A 19,251-nucleotide genomic window follows, 5' to 3' on the forward strand; every position below is an offset into this window, starting at 1 on the left:
GGTGGCAGTGGGGCTGTTGGGGCTCAATGGGGGAGGAGTCTGTGGGAGCTGGAAGGGCCTGGGACTCCCGGCCCTGAAGGAGGGGGGGAAATTTGCAGAGAGAGGCAGGGAGAGCACACATTCTCCGGGAAGCTTTCTCTCATTCTCAAGTCTGTGTCTGAACATTCCTTGTCAGCTGTGTGCCAGTTTTTGCCCTCTGCTGATGAGTCTTTCTTCAATTCTTAAGAAATTCTATAAACCTCACAAAGAGGATTCAGAGGGTAAAAGGTATCCATTTGCTAATTCCATTATTTGTACTTCTCAGAGAGACAGAGAAGGGGACAGATGTTGACCAGATGAAATAAGGTGGATCTTAGCCACCCCTCCCTCCTGTTTTATACTTAAAAATATCTCTCACACAGTTTACCAGCTAGAGATGTCTGATTTTCAAGTGTAAAACCCTCCTAGGAGTGTTGAACTGCCTCAGCTCTTCTTTGGAGTGAAGTGACTTTGATTAGATTAGCATTTAGCTGCTACCAAGAACCCTGGGAATGGAAGGTGTCTACGGGGCAGGGAGAAGCCCGGAGAATTCTGAGCAGGGTCAGGAAGAGACCCAGAAGTCGGCCGCCTCAGGGCTGTGCTTTAATTGAACCAGTCACAACTGTTTGGGAACGTGGTAAACATCCGTCTTCCTGTCTATTAAGGTCTCTTCAGTCAGGGCTGCTCAAGTCAGGGCTCCCAGATAAGTTCAGTCTTTCCAATCAGTTTTCCTAGAAGAAGGAAAGGTGCAGAGGATGATGAATGGCAGATAAAGTGGTGGAGATACACACACCAGCCTTCCACCTCCTTACAGCCCATGAGACAGGAGAGAGGTGTCTGTGTGCGTGGGGGTGTGCATGAGAGCAGGGTTGGCTGGATTGAGGCTGGCCGTGGCCCTTGGAGTCCCTCGGAACCAGCTTTCTGTCCTCTCCTCCCATCTGCCTGCCTCCCCCTGCTCCCCGCCCCAGGCTGTGGAGAACTTCATCTACTCCTGTGCTGGCTGCTGCGTGGCCACGTATGTCCTGGGCATCTGTGACCGGCACAATGACAATATCATGCTGAAGACCACCGGCCACATGTTCCACATAGACTTTGGCCGCTTCCTGGGCCATGCTCAGATGTTTGGCAACATCAAGCGGTAAGTGGTCTCCTGAAGCCAGGCTGCATGTGGAGGGTAGGGAGGTCCGTAGAAGTGGCTCTGGGCTGAACACAAGCCTCTCATGGAAGTGGGCTGCACTTGAGCCCCTGGGCTGAGCAGCTTTGGAGAATCGAAGCCTGAGAAAGAGGTCAAGTAGTTGCAGGGCCTCACAGAAGAAGGTGGGGACCAGCTCTTCTTCCTCCCTGCTGAGGCCTGAGCAAGGGGAAATGAGCCCAAACCACAGCAAAAGGGAATCGTTACCTATCCAGGAAAAAAATATTGGTAGCACACAGACAAGGAATCTATGAAGGACGTCTCTGGGGATCTTTTGAGATTAAGGTAGGAAAAGCAAAAGGGAACAGTTAGGGAGAGCCCCATCTCTCCAGGTTCCCACAGGTGATGAGGGGCATTCTCTGATGTACCCCACAATGTGGGGGGCTTCCTCCTCCATGCTGACTTTCTACCTGTATGTTCCCCTCGGCCCAGGGACCGTGCCCCCTTTGTCTTCACCTCGGATATGGCGTATGTCATCAACGGGGGTGACAAGCCTTCCAGCCGCTTCCATGATTTTGTTGACCTTTGCTGCCAAGCCTACAACCTCATTCGCAAGCACACCCACCTCTTCCTCAACCTCCTGGGCCTGGTGAGGAGCTCCATCCCTTTCTGAACCCCTCCTTCTTATCATCTGGCACCATCTTTAAGACGCCCCTGTCTTGCTTCAAAGGATTTCTGGAGATGTGCTTCTCTGAGGTCTAGATAAAGGCAGGGCCCAGACTACTGGGGACAGTGGTGTCTGTGCGGTGTCTGACTCCCCGCCCCAGCCGCTCCCTTCCTGTGGCCTTCTAGCCACCGTCCACAGCATCCGTCTGCCACCCCCTAGGAGGGTTAGGGAGCCTAGCTGTAGAAAATCTGGCCTTATAGGGGGAAGGAGCAAGAATGTCTGATTTTACAGGTGCCCTCTCTCCATCTTTGCTTTCCTTCTAGATGTTGTCCTGTGGGATCCCCGAGCTCTCAGACCTGGAGGACCTCAAATATGTTTATGATGCTCTAAGGCCTCAGGACACAGAAGCCAATGCTACTACCTACTTCACCAGGTAACACCCCTTGCACAAAACAGTGCTCCCCCCCCACCCCGAGTCCTTCATTTCCAGGCTGCCCGATGGGGAGGAGTGGGGCTAGGGACTCGGGGAAGGCATAGCTCGGATGGCAGAGCCTACAGTTGACACGTGTCTGTTGTCCTAACTTTGCCCCTGACTTAGGGAAATCACTGGGCTTCCCCGGCTCCGTTCTCTGTCTGTACTTTGGTGCTCACCTTTGTGGATGGAGCCATAGCAATCTCTTACGTTCTTGCCAGGTCTTGGTCAAAGACTTCGTTTATGGGACAAACATGGAGTTTTCTTAGTCCTCAGCTCTCTGGATCAGAACCCTTGCACTTATCAAAACATGCTCTTCCATGGTTCCATCTTCCCATACTTGGCAGTGTTGTTAGGCACACGGTATGGAAGCAAGGAAGTATCTCTGCACTCATGTCTACAGTTCTGTTCGTGTAGGCGATGCCTCAGTTTTATCATGCACTCTTTTTGGAACTTGGCGAACTAAATTTTCTCTGTTGGTCTCACATAGAACCTCCCTTTTGATCTGAAATCTCTAGACTGAACGGTGCTTGGTAAGATTCCACTGCCCTGGAGGTCTCCTGTATGTAGACATTTTCATGCTGACCCTATGGTGGAATCCCTAATTCCTACCTTGGTTTAACTGTCTTTGGTTCAGGAGGGCAGCGAGGGGAGATAAGACCCCAGGATTCACATGAATAAATTGCATGTAGATAATTGTGTGCCAGTCAAGCATTCTATTAGGATATTACACAGGGAAAATGATTGTATCTGAGCTGAGTGTCAGGCTCAGGAGTCCGGGGATACTCATGGAGATCGCTCTGTCCAGGCAGTGGGGACTTGGGTCCGTGGTTACATACTTTTCTTCCCATCCTCCTGCGCCAACAGGTTGATTGAGTCCAGCCTGGGCAGTGTAGCCACAAAGCTCAATTTTTTCATCCACAACCTGGCTCAGATGAAGTTCACAGGCTCAGACGACCGGCTGACCCTTTCCTTTGCCCCCCGAACACACACACTCAAGAGCTCTGGCCGCATCAGTGATGTTTTCCTCTGCCGCCACGAGAAGACTTTCCACCCCAACAAGGGCTACGTAAGTGTTTTCTCCGATCTGACCCTGTCTTGCTCCCCACCGCCCCCAGCATATTGCGGTTCTGACTTTCTCTTCACATCCGCACAGTGGGCACTGGAGTTGTGAGCATCCCAAGCTCCGTGCAGTGCAGTCACAGACTGAGCCGCTCCCCTGCCCGAGGGGGCTGCTAGAATCGGGGCTGAACTGCATGGTTGTTCCGTCTGGGTCAGGGGTCCTATGAAAATGTGCAGGACAAATGTACATCTGTATCATCTTCTCCTTTGGAGACACTTTTGCACTTTTCCTTCTGGAAAGCGGACCCCCCCAGCACACGCATGCACACACCCCTTCCCTCTTCTGTTCCCTCACCCACTCCCTTCATTCAGTGCACGGGGTTTGGCAGGTATTCTCTAAGACTTGGACCTTTGCAGGTTTATGTAGTAAAGGTGATGCGAGAGAACACTCACGAGGCCACTTACATCCAACGGACGTTTGAGGAGTTCCAGGAATTACACAATAAGCTACGGCTGCTCTTCCCTTCTTCCCAACTGCCCAGGTAGCTGCCCCCTTTCCTCTCCGCACAGGGGGATCCTGGGGAGGGAGAAGGGATAGGGGGCCGGCAGGATCGCAGGATCCTAAAACTACCCTTTCCAAGATTTGCTTGGTTTTCTTGGCCTGGTAATGAGGGTGGTAACACGTGCACCCCCTGCTGGCCAGGATCTCCTGACTCTCTCAGTCCAACGTTGAAAATGAGCCTTGGGTCCACCTGCCGGGAGAGAAAACTGGGGCGAAAGGCAGAGGACTAACTGGCTCTGAAGATGTTTTAAAGTTTCTTATCTTTTGAAGAGTAGAAGATAAATAGATAAACAAAATTTGGCATATACATATAATGGAATATTAGTAAGACTTAAAAAGAAGGAAATTCTGACACAGCATGGATGAGACTTGAGGACATTATGCTCCGTGAAATAAGCCAATCGCAAAAAGACAAATACTGTGTAATATTCCACTTTTATGAGTCTCTAGAGTAGTCAGATTCCTGGAGACCAAAAACAGAATGGTGGTCGCCAGGGCTTGGAGGGAGGGAAGGAGGGTGGAATAGGGTGTTTAATGAGTACAGAGTTTTAGTTGTGCAAGATGGAAGGGTTCTGGAAATGGATGGTGGTGATGGTCGCACAATACGGTCTATCTAATGCCATTGAACTGTAATGGTTGTGATGGTAAATTTTATCTCCTGTGTGTGTCATCACACATTTTTAAAAAGGGATTTTCGGGCGCCTGCCTTCGGCTCAGGTCATGATCCTGGAGTCCCAGGATCGAGTCCCGCATCGGGCTCCCTGCTCCGCAGGGAGTCTGCTTCTCCCTCTGACCCTACCCCCTCTCATGAGCTCTCTCTCTCATTCTTTCTCTCAAATAAATAAATAAAATCTTAAAAAAAAAAAAAAACAGCAATTGCTTTAAAAAAAAAAAAAAAAGGAATTTTCAAGCGAACTTTTTACCCTGATGGGAAAGACTGCGGGCTCCTCCAGAGCCCCGAGGCACTTCTGGGGGAGCCCTAGCACTGCCCAACAGCTCGGCTTTCTTGTCTGGGGTTCCTGGGACTGCTGCGTGAAATGCTGCCCGAGTGTGTCGTTGGCGCAGCCCCGGGGAGCCGTGGGAGGAATGGGGCCGGCTGGAGAGAAACGTGAATCAGGTCGCTGAAAACGCAAATGAAACGTGACAAAAGCCTGCCGCCTCTTCATTTTCTTTCCCCCTCTTGCCTCTCCTGCATTCCCACGGCCCGCCTGCTTCGCCAGCTTCCCTAGTCGCTTCGTGATTGGACGCTCGCGGGGGGAGGCGGTGGCCGAGCGGCGGAGGGAGGAGTTAAACCGCTACATCCGGCACTTGACCCACGAAGCCCCCGAGGTGGCCGAGGTGGGTGGGCTCTCCTCTGTTCCGGGCTGTTCCGGGGGGGGCGCTGGGGTGGGGGGTGGGGGGATGTGGGGGGAGCGGGGAGGGGGCGAGCCCCCTGGCGGTCAAGGACGGGACTTGACTCTTCGGGTCTGACTCTGCAGAGGAGGAGGAGGAGGAGGAGGCGGCGGCGTAAGAGGGGGAAGGAAGGAGGAAGGGGAAGGCGGGGGTGAAAGAAAGAAGAGGGGAGGAGGGTCTTGGCTCCCGCCTCTCAGGTCATGCCTTTAAATGTAATGAAAGCATGCCACCGGGAGCAGGGAGAGAGACATTTACGTATCAGAAGCCATCCCAGAGTGCTAGGAGTGATCAGAACCTTGGGAAGGAAGGGGTTCTTGAGGAAAAGGAGTTTTCTGAGCAGGCTGAGTGTGTTTATTTACCAAGTTGTTGTGTTTTTTTTTTTTAAACAATTGGTATTACAATTTGGGGTTATAATGGGCATAAAAACAAATACAGTCATCAGGAGGTCCCCTCCCAGATCGTCTCATCCCATTTCCATCTTTCCTTCCTATTTATCTATATGCAAATGTGACTCTTACCATTTTATACTGGTCATAGCTTCAGTATTACTCTTAGAGCACAACTTTAAATATCTGTACCAGATTAATACTTTGACTTGCAATACCAAAATCTCCTTAACCATTTGTTTCTTGAGAGATAGATTATGTCCATTTTTTTCCCCCACTATTAATGTTAGGGTAGGTATTTTCACATTTTAGTTTTTGCTTTCCCTAACACAGTTAGGAAACATTCTCAAGAAGAGTAGAATTCATGGTCTCTGTCCAGGGCTGGGTCAGATACTTCTCTGCTTGAGAGGTCTGTGTGTGTCCATGGGGGAGGGCATGGCAGAGAAGAACAGACTGCTTTTTGACCTGATGTGACGACCTAGGTTTTTTTTTTTTTCCTTTTAAAAAACTTGTTATTATGAGAACTTTCAAACATACGAAAAAGCCAGAGAAACAGGATAATGTGTGCCTATATGTCCATCACCTAAACAGCTAATGTTTTGCCATATTTGCTTATTTTTGTATGAAGTATTTTAAAGTCAGTCACAGACATCATGACATTCGACATGTTCCTAAATAGTCACTGTGCAACTCTGAAAAATAAATTCTTCTATAACTACAGTATCATTATATCATCCAATACACGGTCCATGTTCAAAGTTTCCCTGTCCTCCCCCGAATTCTTTTTACAGTTGGTTGATTTGAGCCATGATCCAAACAAGAAGTACATACTACATTTGGTGGTTCCATTTCATAGGACTCTCTTAATCTGGAATAGTCCCTTTCGTTGTTGTTTTTTTTTTTTTTTTTAATGGGGCCGTTGTCTTATTGAAGAATGACTCTGTCTCTGATTCCATTGCAGTGTGATTTGGTGTACACCTTCTTTCACCCCCTGCCCCGAGATGAGAAGGCTGCGGGCACCAGTGCAGCTCCCAAGTCCTCAGGTATACTGTCTTTTCTGTCACATTCCTGCCAACCTCTCCGAACCATTCCCGGGGTAGTTTTCTCCTGCCCCCACCCCCTCCCAGTTCTCTTCCCTTGACTTGTCTCTGTTCCTTTGCTTCCTGGCTAGAGGATCTGGTTTCCCACTTGGGCTGGGGGGCCCATGGCTCCTCACACAGGCTTCCCACGGACAGGATATTCAGTTGGTGCTTATACACACACATTGGACAGACCATCTCCACCCAGTCCTAAATCACGTGCACAGAATCAACTGGCAGTTCCCCCGTGGGGTATCAGGAGACCAACATGAAAATATGGGGGTGGAGGGTGGGGAGAAGAAACCAGAAACATCTGCCTGGCACCAGATGGGGACAAAACTGGCCTCATGACCTTTCTTGCGTTCTTTGTCCCTGTAGACGGCTCATGGGCCCGGCCTGTCGGGAAGGTGGGCGGGGAGGTGAAGCTGTCCATCTCCTACAAAAACAATAAACTCTTCATTATGGTGATGCATATTCGGGGCTTGGTAAGTATACGCACAGTCTTCATTTGGTTCTCTATCTTTCTTGTACTTGTCCAACTTTGGCGAGTAGCCTAATTACTCTGAGCCTTTTTTTTTTTAAAGGATTTTATTTATTTATTTGAGAGAGAGAGAGAGACAGCACAAGCAGTGGGGGGTGTGTGGGGGAGGGACAGAAGGAGAGGCAGGGAGCCCGACACGGGGCTCAGTCCCGGGACCCTGGGATCATGACCTGAGCCGAAGGCAGATGCTTAACTAGTGGAGCCACCTAGGCGCCCTTACTCTGAGCCTTATTAAAATGGAGATAGTGTTGGTATCTGCCTGGTAGAGTTGGGGGGGGGGGTTAAATGAAAGAGTGCATGCAGAGCACTTAACAGATAGTGCTAAGTGCTCTGGTAAGCAATAAAGCAGAGGACGGATGCTGGGATGGAGCGAAGTCATGGCAGTTGTATAAAGAGTGGTCAGGGAAGCCCTCCTTGATGAGGAGATATTCGAGCACAGCTGGAAGGAGGTGAGGCTTGTTCCAGGCAGAGGGAGCGGTTAAATCCACAAGCCCTGAGTCAGGAGCCTGCCTGGGGTGTGTTGGGAAGCGCAGGGGGTCATTGCGGCTGAAGGCTGCGGAACAAAGGGGTGAAGAGTGGATGATGGGGTTGGAGAGAGTGCAGCGGAATGGAGCCCGGGTCCCACAGTCAGTCAGGCTTTTACCCTGAGTGCGATGGGTACCATGGGAGGGTTTTTGAGCAGAGGCATGACAAAATCTAATTTAAGTTTTATTTTTATTATTTATTTTTTAAAGATTTTATTTATTTATTTGACAGAGAGAGACACAGCGAGAGAGGGAACACAAGCAGGGGGAGCAGGAGAGGGAGAAGCAGGCTTCCCATGGAGCAGGGAACCCGATGCAGGCTCGATGCCAGGACTCTGGGATCATGACCTGAGCCGAAGGCAGACGCTTAACAACTGAGCCACCCAGGCACCCCCTCATTTAAGTTTTAAAAGGATCAGGCTGGATGAAGCCCTAATTGGCTGGCCTTCAGCAAGCCACTTAATCTGTCTGACTCATCTTCCACCTCTTGGGGGTTACTTGGATCAAATGACAAACTAGACAAAGACATTGGGCCAGGCAGGAAGATATCTAGAGACGTGATGGCTCGGTCAAAACAGACCAAGGGATGGCATGACCGAGCATTTGTATGAAAAGTATAGACTGGGTATAATAGGCTACCAGGTTGATATTTTAGTAGGACACCTCATATTGTCATGGGACAGGTTTCTGTCAGAATGGAGTGAGCTGGGTTGTACATGCCTGTGCCCCGAAAGAAGCCAGGTGTGGGGGATAAGAGTCTCTGGCTGGGTGGGGGGCGGTGATCACAGGAATGGTGATAAAAGACACAGACCTAGGAATCTTTTTATTTATTTAAAAAAAATTTCCATTCCCTTTGTAGCAACTGCTCCAGGATGGGAATGACCCGGATCCCTACGTCAAGATTTACCTCCTCCCTGACCCTCAGAAAACCACTAAGAAGAAAACCAAAGTGGCCCGGAAAACCTGCAACCCCACGTACAATGAGATGGTATGTGAGGAATGCCCTGGAGAGGGGTTGGGGTTAGCTGACTACACCTGTTTGTGGAAGTCAAGTGATGTTGGAATGTGGCCCCACCCATCCATTTAAGTACCGTCATGTGGCAGCGGCAGGATGGCATACTCCTGACATAGATCAGACCCTATGGCCTCAAAAGCCTAAAATATTTCCTATCTGGCCCTTCCCGTAAACAAGTTTGCTGACCCTGAGGGTTGGGATTCCACAGCTGGGGCGTGGCCTGGGCCCTGTCCCGTGGGGGTAGGGGGGCAGGGGGAGGAGTCCTTTGCCGATAATGAGCGGTGGGCCCAGTACAAAGCCCTAACCTGCCTGACCCCTCAGCGAAGAACGAAGTTCTTTAAAGCTTTTCTTGGGTTCCAGGTGCCTTCTCTATCCCCTCGGACTCTGGTTGGGGAGCTCAGTGGTCTCAGCCTCGGCCAGATCAAACCCCCATGGCCCTAAGCGTCTCCCTCTTCTGTGTTCCCTCTCTTCCCAATCTCTGCGCTTGCAGCTGGTGTATGATGGGATCCCCAAGGGAGACCTGCAGCAGCGGGAGCTGCAGCTGAGTGTGCTGAGTGAGCAAGGATTCTGGGAGAACGTTCTCCTCGGGGAGGTGCACATCCGTCTGCGAGAGCTGGACCTGGCCCAGGAGAAGACTGGCTGGTTCGCACTGGGATCTCGAAGTCACGAGACCTTGTGAGCCCAGCAGAGCCCTCCCCTTTCCCCCCTCCCCCGCCCAGGACCCCAGGCTGCTGGGGGAGCCAAGGGAGAGGACTCATCCCCTGCCCCAGGGGCCCTTTCCTTGCGAAGCGGCAGGGCCCTCGGTGGGCCTCCCCTCTGTCCGGGCGGATCGGGCCTCTGTGACAGGAGGTAGGGAGAGTAAGATGCTCTCTGCTGTCCCCTCCTCTGCCAAGTGAATTTGGGTTCATTGTGATGAGCAGCCCCTTGGAGGCTGTGAGGTGGCAGCAAAGTTTTAAGTTTACCTTGTGTCAAGGGAGCAATGCCTGGTTTGGGGTGAGTGGGGTGGGCTGTATGAAGTAGCATTTGCGGGGAGGGTGGGTGGATTATGTTTATTTTTATTTTTAAAAAATGAAATAGTAATGTTGTCCTGACTGGACAGGAAGCCTCATGCGAAGGGACTTCACATATGCCTCGGAAGGCAAGAGAGGAAGACTATTTGGACTTTTTGTATGATTAAGGTTCTTATTGGACTTTTCCTTAGGTTTTTGTTTGTTTGCTTCTCTGTTTTTCGTTTTTGTTTTTCTATCTATAGGACTTACTTGGGGAGGGGCCCAGTGGGTCCTCGGTTAGAGCCCTCCCTCTCTGAAGGCAGGTCAGGGAGGGGTGGGGAGGGCGGGTGTGCTGGACTGAGGCCTGTGCGGGGCCTTTCTGATTTTGCCTCCAAAGGAGAGCGATGTGATACCTACGTGTGTAAGGAAGGGCCTTCCGAATGGGGCTCTCAGAGGACCTGTATTCAGGGACCTGGGCTCTCTCAGGGGGAGTTTTTCATCTCATCTTCCCCTACTTTGCTAGGACTTGCCCTGAATACTGTCTTCTACCCCTCCATTCTCACGGGCCCCCTGGGGACCGTCTGGTACCCGCAGATACGCTGGGGGTGCTCCTCCATAGGTATCTCTCCCTTCCTTTTTCTCCGGTGGGATAAAGTGCTGCTTCAGCTTTGATTTGCTTCCACCCAAGGGTGTCCCCGGCCCTGGGCAGGGGCCTCTCGGCCGCAGATGCCAGGGGGGGTCCCATCAACCCACCACACCTCTCCTTTTTGTGTGCTGCTTTCCCCAAACTCCATTTCTGTCACACTTTTTTTTTTTTTTTTTTTTTAAGAATTTCCCTCATTCTGTGGGGCCATAAACCTATTTAGTCTGGAGCCAAAGGGATGCCCTAAGTGGAGGAAAGGGGCCTGGGGTGGGGGATTCCAGTGATGTTCTTTGGTTTCGAGGAGGCTGGAGTGGAGGGTGTGGTTGATCCCCTGGAGCTGAGCTGGGAGGGAGAGACCGGGGCTCTTAGCTCTTAGACTCTTTATTCCCTACCAGATGGACTTCAGATTCACTCTTGTGCTTTACTCCAGAGGGTTGTATTCCTTGGTAAAAGAGGGAGAGACTTCGAAATTGATAGGAACTTTTTAAAGCAGACTTGGCTGGATGTACCCCATGAGGGGGGCACGGAGGTAATCGAGGAAACTCTCAACCATCCCTCTCCCCAGCTTCCTTCTCAGCTCCAAGGATCAGAAATCCCCGCCTTGGCTGACTCATTCCATAACTGGAGAAAGAAGCTCCAGTCACTGAAGCCACAGGGTAGCAAGGAAACCTAAACTTTTATTTTAGGTTCAAAATGTCAAGGATCAAGTAGCCACTGTGGGGAAGGGGGTGGGGGAGGTGGAGACAGGGATGGAACTTCTCCAGATGAACGGACCATAGTTGTGTTACTGGCTCTTTGCCCGGGGCTCATTTTATTTTGACCTTCTGTGCCCCTGACGTAAAGAGGTCTGTGTACTGTACCCACTTCCCAGACATCCTTGTGTCTGCTACTTTCTCTGGAATTGTATTTTCTAATAAATGACACTTGAGAAAAACAAAAACTAGCATTTTCAAGATTGGTTGATGTTTCGATGAAAACGGCTGGTGTACAAGATGAAATAGTTTCACCCAGGTTGGTGGTCTTACAAATGGTGCCTTTCAGCTGCACTGGTGCCCTGCCAAATCTAGCCTCAGAACAACTTGATCGGTGAGCAGTAGTGTCCCCATTTCACCGATGAGGAAACAAGTTCAGAGAGATTAAGTTAGTGGCCTAAGGACACAGCCAGTAGGCCTTGGGCCTGGAATTTGAATCTAGGATTGACTCCAAGCCTGGGGCAACCTCAGATAAATACAGTCCCTTAAGTTGGTATATTATTTGTTAGTTTTCAGAGTGTTTTATACGTAGGTGATGTCACTTTTCCATTACAACCAGCATGAGAAGCCCATATGGCTCATTCATTCATTCTGTCAACAAAGGTTTACTGTGTTTACCAGTGCTACCTTGTGACATGCTTCCATTCACAAAGAATACAGCTCGTGGAGTTGTGCACCGGGCCCTGGGCCATGTACCAGGCTGAGGGTTACAAAGGTAAATCAAGATAATCTGCATTTAAGAAGTCTACCGCCTAGGGGTATTTAACCAACCACATTTTATAAAAGAGGAAACTGAACCTCTGAGGTGCCTTACAACTGTGAAGTCATGAGAGCAGAGCCGTAGCCCAGAACGCGGAACTCACCAAATGGAAAAAGGAGGCTATGTGACCCTTGTTCAAGCATCTCACCCAGAAGTTTTCAAAACTCTGCAGTGGGGTGTCCTGTTTCACCCTGGGAAATTCTGTGGGGCTTCCAAGGGACTTCCAGTAGTAAACAGTAGGAAGTGTTACCTATCTTGCTGGGTTTCCAAGTGGTTTTTGAGATGTCACTGCACTTCTGGGCAAATCCCAGTGGACCTTTTAAAAGTTAGAACTTGAATCCGGCAAGAGTCTTAGTTGAGGAAATTTCTGGGCCAAACGAGGCAGAAATCTGAACCACCCTGAAGGGGCGGGGATGGGAGCTGGGAGTAGAGGAAGAGGGGGTGCTCAGGGAAAAGAAGAGATGCCAAAAATGAAATAACCTGACTGGCTGGGATTTGGGAGCAAAGATTAGATTGGACTTGAAAGGTCAAAAATGAGGCAGCATTTTTTTTTAATTTTTTGTTATGTTAATCACCATACATTACATCATTAGTTCTTGATGTAGTGTTCCATGATTCATTGTTTGTGCATAACACCCAGTGCTCCACGCAGAACGTGCCCTCTTTAATACCCATCACCAGGCTAACCCATCCCCCCACCCCCCTCCCCTCTAGAACCCTGTTTTTCAGAGTCTATCTTTCATGGTTTGTCTCCGCCTCTGACTTACTCCCCTTCATTCTTCCCCTCCTGCTATCTTCTTCTTTTTCTTTTTTCTTAACATATATTGCATTATCTGTTTCAGAGGTACAGATCTGTGATTCAACAGTCTTGCACAATTCACAGCGCTCACCATAGCACATACCCTCCCCAATGTCTATCACCCAGCCGCCCCATCCCTCCCACCCCCACCACTCCAGCAACCCTCAGTTTGTTTCCTGAGCTTAAGAATTACGAGGCAGCATTCTTAAGTTGGGAGGTAATTTTGGTGACTGGACTGTGTCTGAGGGTTCTGTTCAACAGACCACACTAAGGGCCTTCTCTGGGTCAGGCTGGGTGGCCAGGCAGTGTGGCCACGAAAATGACAAAGATGTGGATCCTGTCATCAAGGAACTCCCTGTCCAGCTAGGGAGGGAGGCCCGGGAACAAAGAATTACAGCGCGGAGTCTCAGGATGAGGCAGCGAAGGGGAGGGGCCAGGCAGCCAGAGGGGCTTCACAAGGAGAGACTTGAACTCACAGAACACCAGATTCTTCTTAGTGTGATGGGACTACCGTTGGAAGATTTTGAGAAAGGGACTGTAGCGCTCCAATTTACATTTTTAAAAGGTCATTCTGATTGTGGTAGAAAGACCACACTTTAAAAATGGTGCCCTGGGGTGCCTGGGTGGCTCAGTGGGTTAAGTGGTTAAGCGGTTAAGTATCTAACTCTTGGTTTCAGCTCAGGTCATGATCTCAGGGTTGTGGGATCAAGCCCCACCTCAGACTCTGCACTCGGTTTGGAGTCTGCTTGTCCCTCTCCCTCCCCCTCTCCCCCTTACCTCCTCACTCCCACCCCTACGTACACACTCTCAACAAAAAAAAAATCCTTTATAAAATAATAAAAGGTCATTCTGGCTGTTTGAAGCAAGAATGGAAGCAGCAGAGAAGGCTCTTGCAGAAGTCTAGGAGGGAAATGACAGGGCAGGGAGGTTATGGGGGGTGGTGAGAAGTGGTTAAATTCTGGAGAGAATTAGTGAATTTTAAGGTAGAGCCGATGGATTTGCTGATGGATTCGATGTGGAGTTGAGGGAAAGAGGAAGTGAGGGTGACTCTAAGTTTAGGGTCTTGGCAACTGGATGAGGAGGACTGGGGGCAGCCATTGAGGGAGCCCTGGGAGGATGGGCTTGGTGGAGCTGAATCAAGAATTTTGTTTTGGGCACCTGGCTGGCTGAGTCGGTAGAGCCAATGACACTTGCAAGATCTCGGGGTCGTGAGTTCAAGCCCCACACTGGACATGGAGCCTACCTAATAAGTAAATAAAATTATTATTTAAAGAGTTTTGTTTTGATCATGATCAGTTTCAGATATGTGGACATCCACGTGAAGAAGCCAGAGAATGGAATCTGAAGCTCCTGGGAGAGGTCAGCCTGGAGTTTAGATATGGATATCATCCGCATGGGGTTGAGATTACCTAGGTTAGGCTAGAAAAAAACACGTGGGTGGACTGAGCTCTGATACAGGCCAACATTCAGAGGAGGAAGAAGAGGAGCCCCTGGAATTGTAGGGAAACCAAGGGAGTGCCATCACGAGAGCCCAAAGAAAAGTACTGTCCATATCCTAGGGCTGCCGTACAAAGCACCGTAGACTGGGTGAAGTAAGCAACAATTTAATTTGCTCACAGGTCCGGAGGCTGGAAGGCCACGATCAAGGAGTTGGCAGAGTCGGTGCCTTCTGAGGGTTGAGAGGGAGAATGAATCTGTTCCATGCCTCTTCTACCTTCTAGTAGTTTGCTGGAAACGGTTCACATTCCTTGACTTGTAGGTGCATCACCCCAATCTCTGCCTTCATGTTACACGGTGTCCTCCCTGAATGTGCATGTGTGTCATGCATGTGTGTCTGTCCTTTGTATAAGGACATAATCATACCAGATTGGACCCACCCTAATGACCTCAACTTGTGAAGACCCTGTTTCCAAATAAGGTCATGTTCAGAAGTCCTGGGGGATTAGGACTTCGCCATCTTTTAGGAGGACACAGTTCAACCCACCACAGTCAGAGGATTGGACTTGGTAAACTGTTCTTGGCGATCTTGATAAGGGTTGTTTGTTGTTGTTGTTTTCTTAAATAGGCTCCATGCCCAGGGTGGGGCTTGAACTCAACGACCCTGAGATCAAGAGTCTGATGCCCCACCCACGGGGCCAGCCAGGTGCCCCATGAGGGCTGTCTGAATGAGTAGTGGGGACAAAGGTTACACTGGAGGCAGCTGAAGAGAGAATAGGTGCTGAGAAAGTGGAGACCATGACCATAGATGACTCTTGAGAAACTTTGCTGTAATGGTACAGAAACGTGCAGGGGCACGAATCTGGGAGAGTTTTTAAAAATTTTTTAAATTTTTATTTTTTGTTAAAGATTTATTTTAGGGGTGCCTGGGTGGCTCAGTCGTTAAGCGTCTGCCTTCGGCTCGGGTCATGATCCCAGGGTCCTGGGATCGAGTCCCACATCGGGCTCCCTGCTCAGCGGGAAGCCTGCTTCTCCCTCTCCCACTCCCCCTGCTTGTGTTCCCCCTCTCGCTGTGTCTCTCTCTGTCAAAAAAATAAATAAAATCTTAAAAAAAATAAAAATAAAAAAAGATTTATTTGAGAGAGAGAGAGAGAGAGAGAGAGAGAGAGAGAGAGAGCAGGGGGGAGGGGCAAAGGGAGAGAGAGAGAAAGTCCCAAGCAGACTCCACATTGAGAACGGAACCTGACAGAGGGCTTGATCTCAATACCCTGACATCACGATCTGAGCCGAAACCGAGAGTCGCACATTTAACCGATTGTGCCATCCAGGTGCCCCAGGTTTTTTTAATTTTTAAGATGGGTGATACTAACCTGCATGCGAGTGTTTAGAAGCTCGAGAGAGGAAATTACATGTTACAGGAAAGGGGCTAAGGGAGGCCAGAATTCCTTTGGTAGACACGAAAGGACAGGATCCAGAAGGCTGCTCTTCTTGTCATGGGATTGAAGGCAGGAGTAGTGGGTCCAAATGCAGGTAGATTGGCGGATTTAGTGGTGGAAAGATGAGGTGGTTGATGTCCAGTTGAATCTGGTTTCCCAATTAAGTATGAGGTGTGATCCTAAGCTGAGAATGTGTGTTTACAGGAATGCTGGAAATTGGAAGAACAGGCATTGTGAAACCATCTGAGTGTGGGAGAAACAAAGCTACAGTGGAACTGTCAAGTGCTGTAGGAGTGGCTGGCACTGATGAAATTTGGGATCACAAATATGAAGCAAGTCAGTCGGCACGGTTGAGTGTTTCCACAATGACTGGCCGCAAGTGTGTAGACTCAGAGTAAGTGGGTAGTTGGGTTTAACTAGGGTTGGAATTTTGCCGGAGAAGAGCAAGGGTGTGAAGCGTCTTTGCAAGGGGACCACGGAATTCACGCTGGGGGAGCAGGGAAGTGAAGGAGGGTTTCTGGGGGCTGATAACCAGGGCAGTGTGTTGCAAAGATGGGAGGTGGTAGCCACCCAAAGTGTGGGATACTTAGAAATAAGATTTTGGAGGTGGCACCAGCTCAGAAAAATGAAGTCAAAAGCAATATACCCTTTATGTCGGGCCTGCAAAATCTTTTTAAAATAAATGTACTTAACTGAGGTTTAAATCTTCTCTTTTGCCAAAGTGCCAGTCAGCTTACCAGTCCAAGGACTTCTTGTCTTCACCAGCACGCCTGTGGCCATGGCAACACCTTGCTATCTCTGTGTCCAGAGCTACCCTCCGTCTGCCTTCTACTTGATAGCAGGCTTGAGGAGGCTAGTTTACACTTTATTTTCCTGTTGGGACTGATTGGACAAAGTCACGTATTCCTATGGTATTTGATACTTTATGATTGTGGGTTTTTTTTCCCCCTTTAGAACAACTTCCAAGGTGAGGAAAATAAAATTATGTATTCAACGACTAGATGGGGAAGGGGAGGCTCATTCAAGAAAGCTTTAAGAAATGCTTTTCGGGGGAATGTGGTGTTAATGACAAAGTTGAGAGTAGAAAGCAAAAGGCTTAGCCATAAGGAAGATGTTATTTTAAATTGTGAATATGCTTCCATTCATTCAACAAACATTATAGGTCACCTATTATGTGCCAGTCAACATGTTAGGTCCGGGGTTCCTAAACTATTTGGTCTCAGGATCCCTTTTACACTCTTTTTTTTTTTTTTAAGATTTTATTTATTTATTTGAGAGAGAGAATGAGATAGAGAGAGAGCATGAGGGGGGAGAGGGTCAGAGGGAGAAGCAGACTCCCCGCTGAGTAGGGAGCCCGATGTGGGGCTTGATCCCGTGACTCCAGGATCATGACCTGAGCCGAAGGCAGTCGCTTAACCAACTGAGCCACCCAGGCGCCCCCCTTTTACACTCTTAAAAATTACTGAAGACCCCAAGGAGCTTTTGTTTATGAGCATTATATCTATCAAGAGTTACTATTTAAGGGCGCCTGGGTGGCTCAGTTGGTTAAGCGACTGCCTTCAGCTCAGGTCATGATCCTGGAGTCCCAGGATCGAGCCCCACATCGGGCTCCCTGCTCGGCGGGGAGTCTGCCTCTCCCTCTGACCCTCCCCCCTCTCGTGTTCTCTCTCTCATTCTCTCTCTCTCTCTCTCAAATAAATAAATAAAATCTTTTTTAAAAAGTTACTGTTTAAGAACTCAAAGCTGAGGAATTTTTATTTTTATTTTTATTTTTTCAAAGATTTTATTTATTTATTTGACAGAGAGAGACACAGCGAGAGAGGGAACACAAGCAGGGGGAGTGGGAGAGGGAGAAGCAGGCTCCCCGTGGAGCAGGGAGCCTGATGCGGGCCTCGATCCCAGGGTCCTGGGATCATGACCTGAGCTGAAGGCAGACGTTTAACGACTGAGCCACCCAGGCGCCCCCACAACACTTTTTTTTTTTAACACAACACTTTTAATGAAAAATTATTTTTCAAAACCAAAAATTGTAGCAAAAGAGTGACCTTTTGGGCGCCTGGGTGGCTCAGTTGGTTAAGCGACTGCCTTCGGCTCAGGTCATGATCCTGGAGTCCCGGGATCGAGTCCCACATCGGGCTCCCTGCTCAGCAGGGAGTCTGCTTCTCCCTCTGACACTCTTCCCTCTTGTGCTCTCTCTCATCCTCTCTCTCTCTAATAAATAAATAAAATCTTTAAAAAAAAGTGACCTTTTTTCCCCCAAATGTCTTTAATATCTGGCTTTTAATAGAGGACAACTCCAATCTCCTGTTTTTGCATTCCACCTGTTGCCAGATCACTTACCACGTGTCCTCTAGAAGATACACGTCCACTGTACACTCAGGAGAAAGTGAGAGTTAAAAAGGAAAATAACAGCTTTGTATTATTATGAACACTTTTTTGGCTTTGAGGGCCCCCTGAAAGGGTCTTAAAATGGGATCCCCAGGGGTGCCCAGATCATATTTTGGGACCCACTGGGCTAGGTGTTGGTATACAGCCCTTAAGGAGCTGAGACCAGGGGGCACCTGGGTGGCTCAGTTGTTAGGCGTCTGCCTTCGGCTCAGGTCATGATCTCAGGGTCCTGGGATCGAGCCCTCCATCGGGCTCCCTGCTCCTCGGGAAGCCTGCTTCTCCCTCTCCCACTCCCCTTGCTTGTGTTCCCTCTCTCGCTGTCTCTGTCAAAAAATAAATAAAATCTTAAAAAAAAAAAAAGAGCTGAGACCAGCAGGTAAGAACATTTACAGGTATACATAGTGTAGCCTGTTAAGTGCTCACATAGTATCTAATAATAGAATTCTGACTGGGAAGGTGGGCAAAGACTTCAAGAAGGAGTTGACATTTGAGATGCGCCTTGAAACATGAGTACTTGCATAACAGGGAGGAAGAGGGCTTTCTTGGCTGAGAAACCACATGAGTAAAGGCAGGAAACACGTCAATGTTCTAGAGTATTAACACTCAGTAAGGGACGTTAGGAAGAGAAGGCTGATAAAGTATAGTAGGTGGACAGGCTGTATGGAGCCTTTATTGTGTGGGCAACAGGAAACAATTGTTAGCCGATAAATAACAGACATTAGCTGATGTTTATGCCCTACCATATCTAGGTATTAGAATTAGTTCTCTCACCAACATGTTGAAAGAGGAATTATTAGCCTCACTTGACAACCAAGAAACTGAGGCTTCAAGTACTTAATTTGCATGGTTGGATCTCTTTTATTAAGCTGGCTCCTATTAATATGTTTTTCTGAAGTTCTTAGGATTGAAAATGAGATATTTCCAGAGAGATGAATAAGATAACAAGGGGTAAACCATAGAGATTGAGGACATCTCAGATTCCTAGAAGGAAGTAGCTGTTCTTTGAACAGTCCCAATGAAGCAGGAAGAGCAGTTGCCTTCCTCCTGGCTCCAGAAAGATCTTTCTGCCGTCCCTAAGTGCAACAGACTGCCACATTCCCTCTGCAATAGATATTTGACTTCAGAGGTGTCAGTGAAAAACTTTTAGTAGAAATAAATGAGTTAAGACCAACTCACAACGTAGAATCAAATATAGCA

General features: G+C 48.9%; 1 protein-coding gene across 18 annotated transcripts in view; it reads left to right on the forward strand.

The window, feature by feature from the left end:
* Positions 1–19,251, forward strand: part of PIK3C2B (phosphatidylinositol-4-phosphate 3-kinase catalytic subunit type 2 beta) — an 88,641-nt gene that overhangs the window by 53,120 nt on the left and 16,270 nt on the right. For 14 of the 18 annotated variants that reach the window (XR_015766558.1, XR_015766564.1, XR_015766563.1 and 11 more), the window contains 10 exons: positions 987–1,156; positions 1,643–1,799; positions 2,141–2,250; positions 3,157–3,358; positions 3,769–3,893; positions 5,134–5,251; positions 6,653–6,734; positions 7,149–7,255; positions 8,695–8,823; positions 9,341–9,525. Coding sequence is in view for 6 of the 18 variants with exons in the window: in XM_088017356.1 (XP_087873482.1) it covers positions 987–1,156; positions 1,643–1,799; positions 2,141–2,250; positions 3,157–3,358; positions 3,769–3,893; positions 5,134–5,251; positions 6,653–6,734; positions 7,149–7,255; positions 8,695–8,823; positions 9,341–9,525 (1,385 nt within the window). In the remaining 12 variants the exon portion in view is untranslated. Of the gene's footprint in view, positions 1–986; positions 1,157–1,642; positions 1,800–2,140; positions 2,251–3,156; positions 3,359–3,768; positions 3,894–5,133; positions 5,252–6,652; positions 6,735–7,148; positions 7,256–8,694; positions 8,824–9,340; positions 11,423–15,870; positions 16,364–19,251 lie in introns of those variants that run through there. The other 4 variants (XM_088017357.1, XM_028120138.2, XM_028120134.2 and 1 more) reach the window with 3 other exon arrangements.

Source organism: Eumetopias jubatus, unplaced genomic scaffold (assembly GCF_037043125.1).
Source record: "Eumetopias jubatus isolate StellerSeaLion01/CBP00866 unplaced genomic scaffold, mEumJub1_p1.0 scaffold_12, whole genome shotgun sequence".
In the NCBI taxonomy this organism is placed as follows: Eukaryota; Metazoa; Chordata; class Mammalia; order Carnivora; family Otariidae; genus Eumetopias; species Eumetopias jubatus.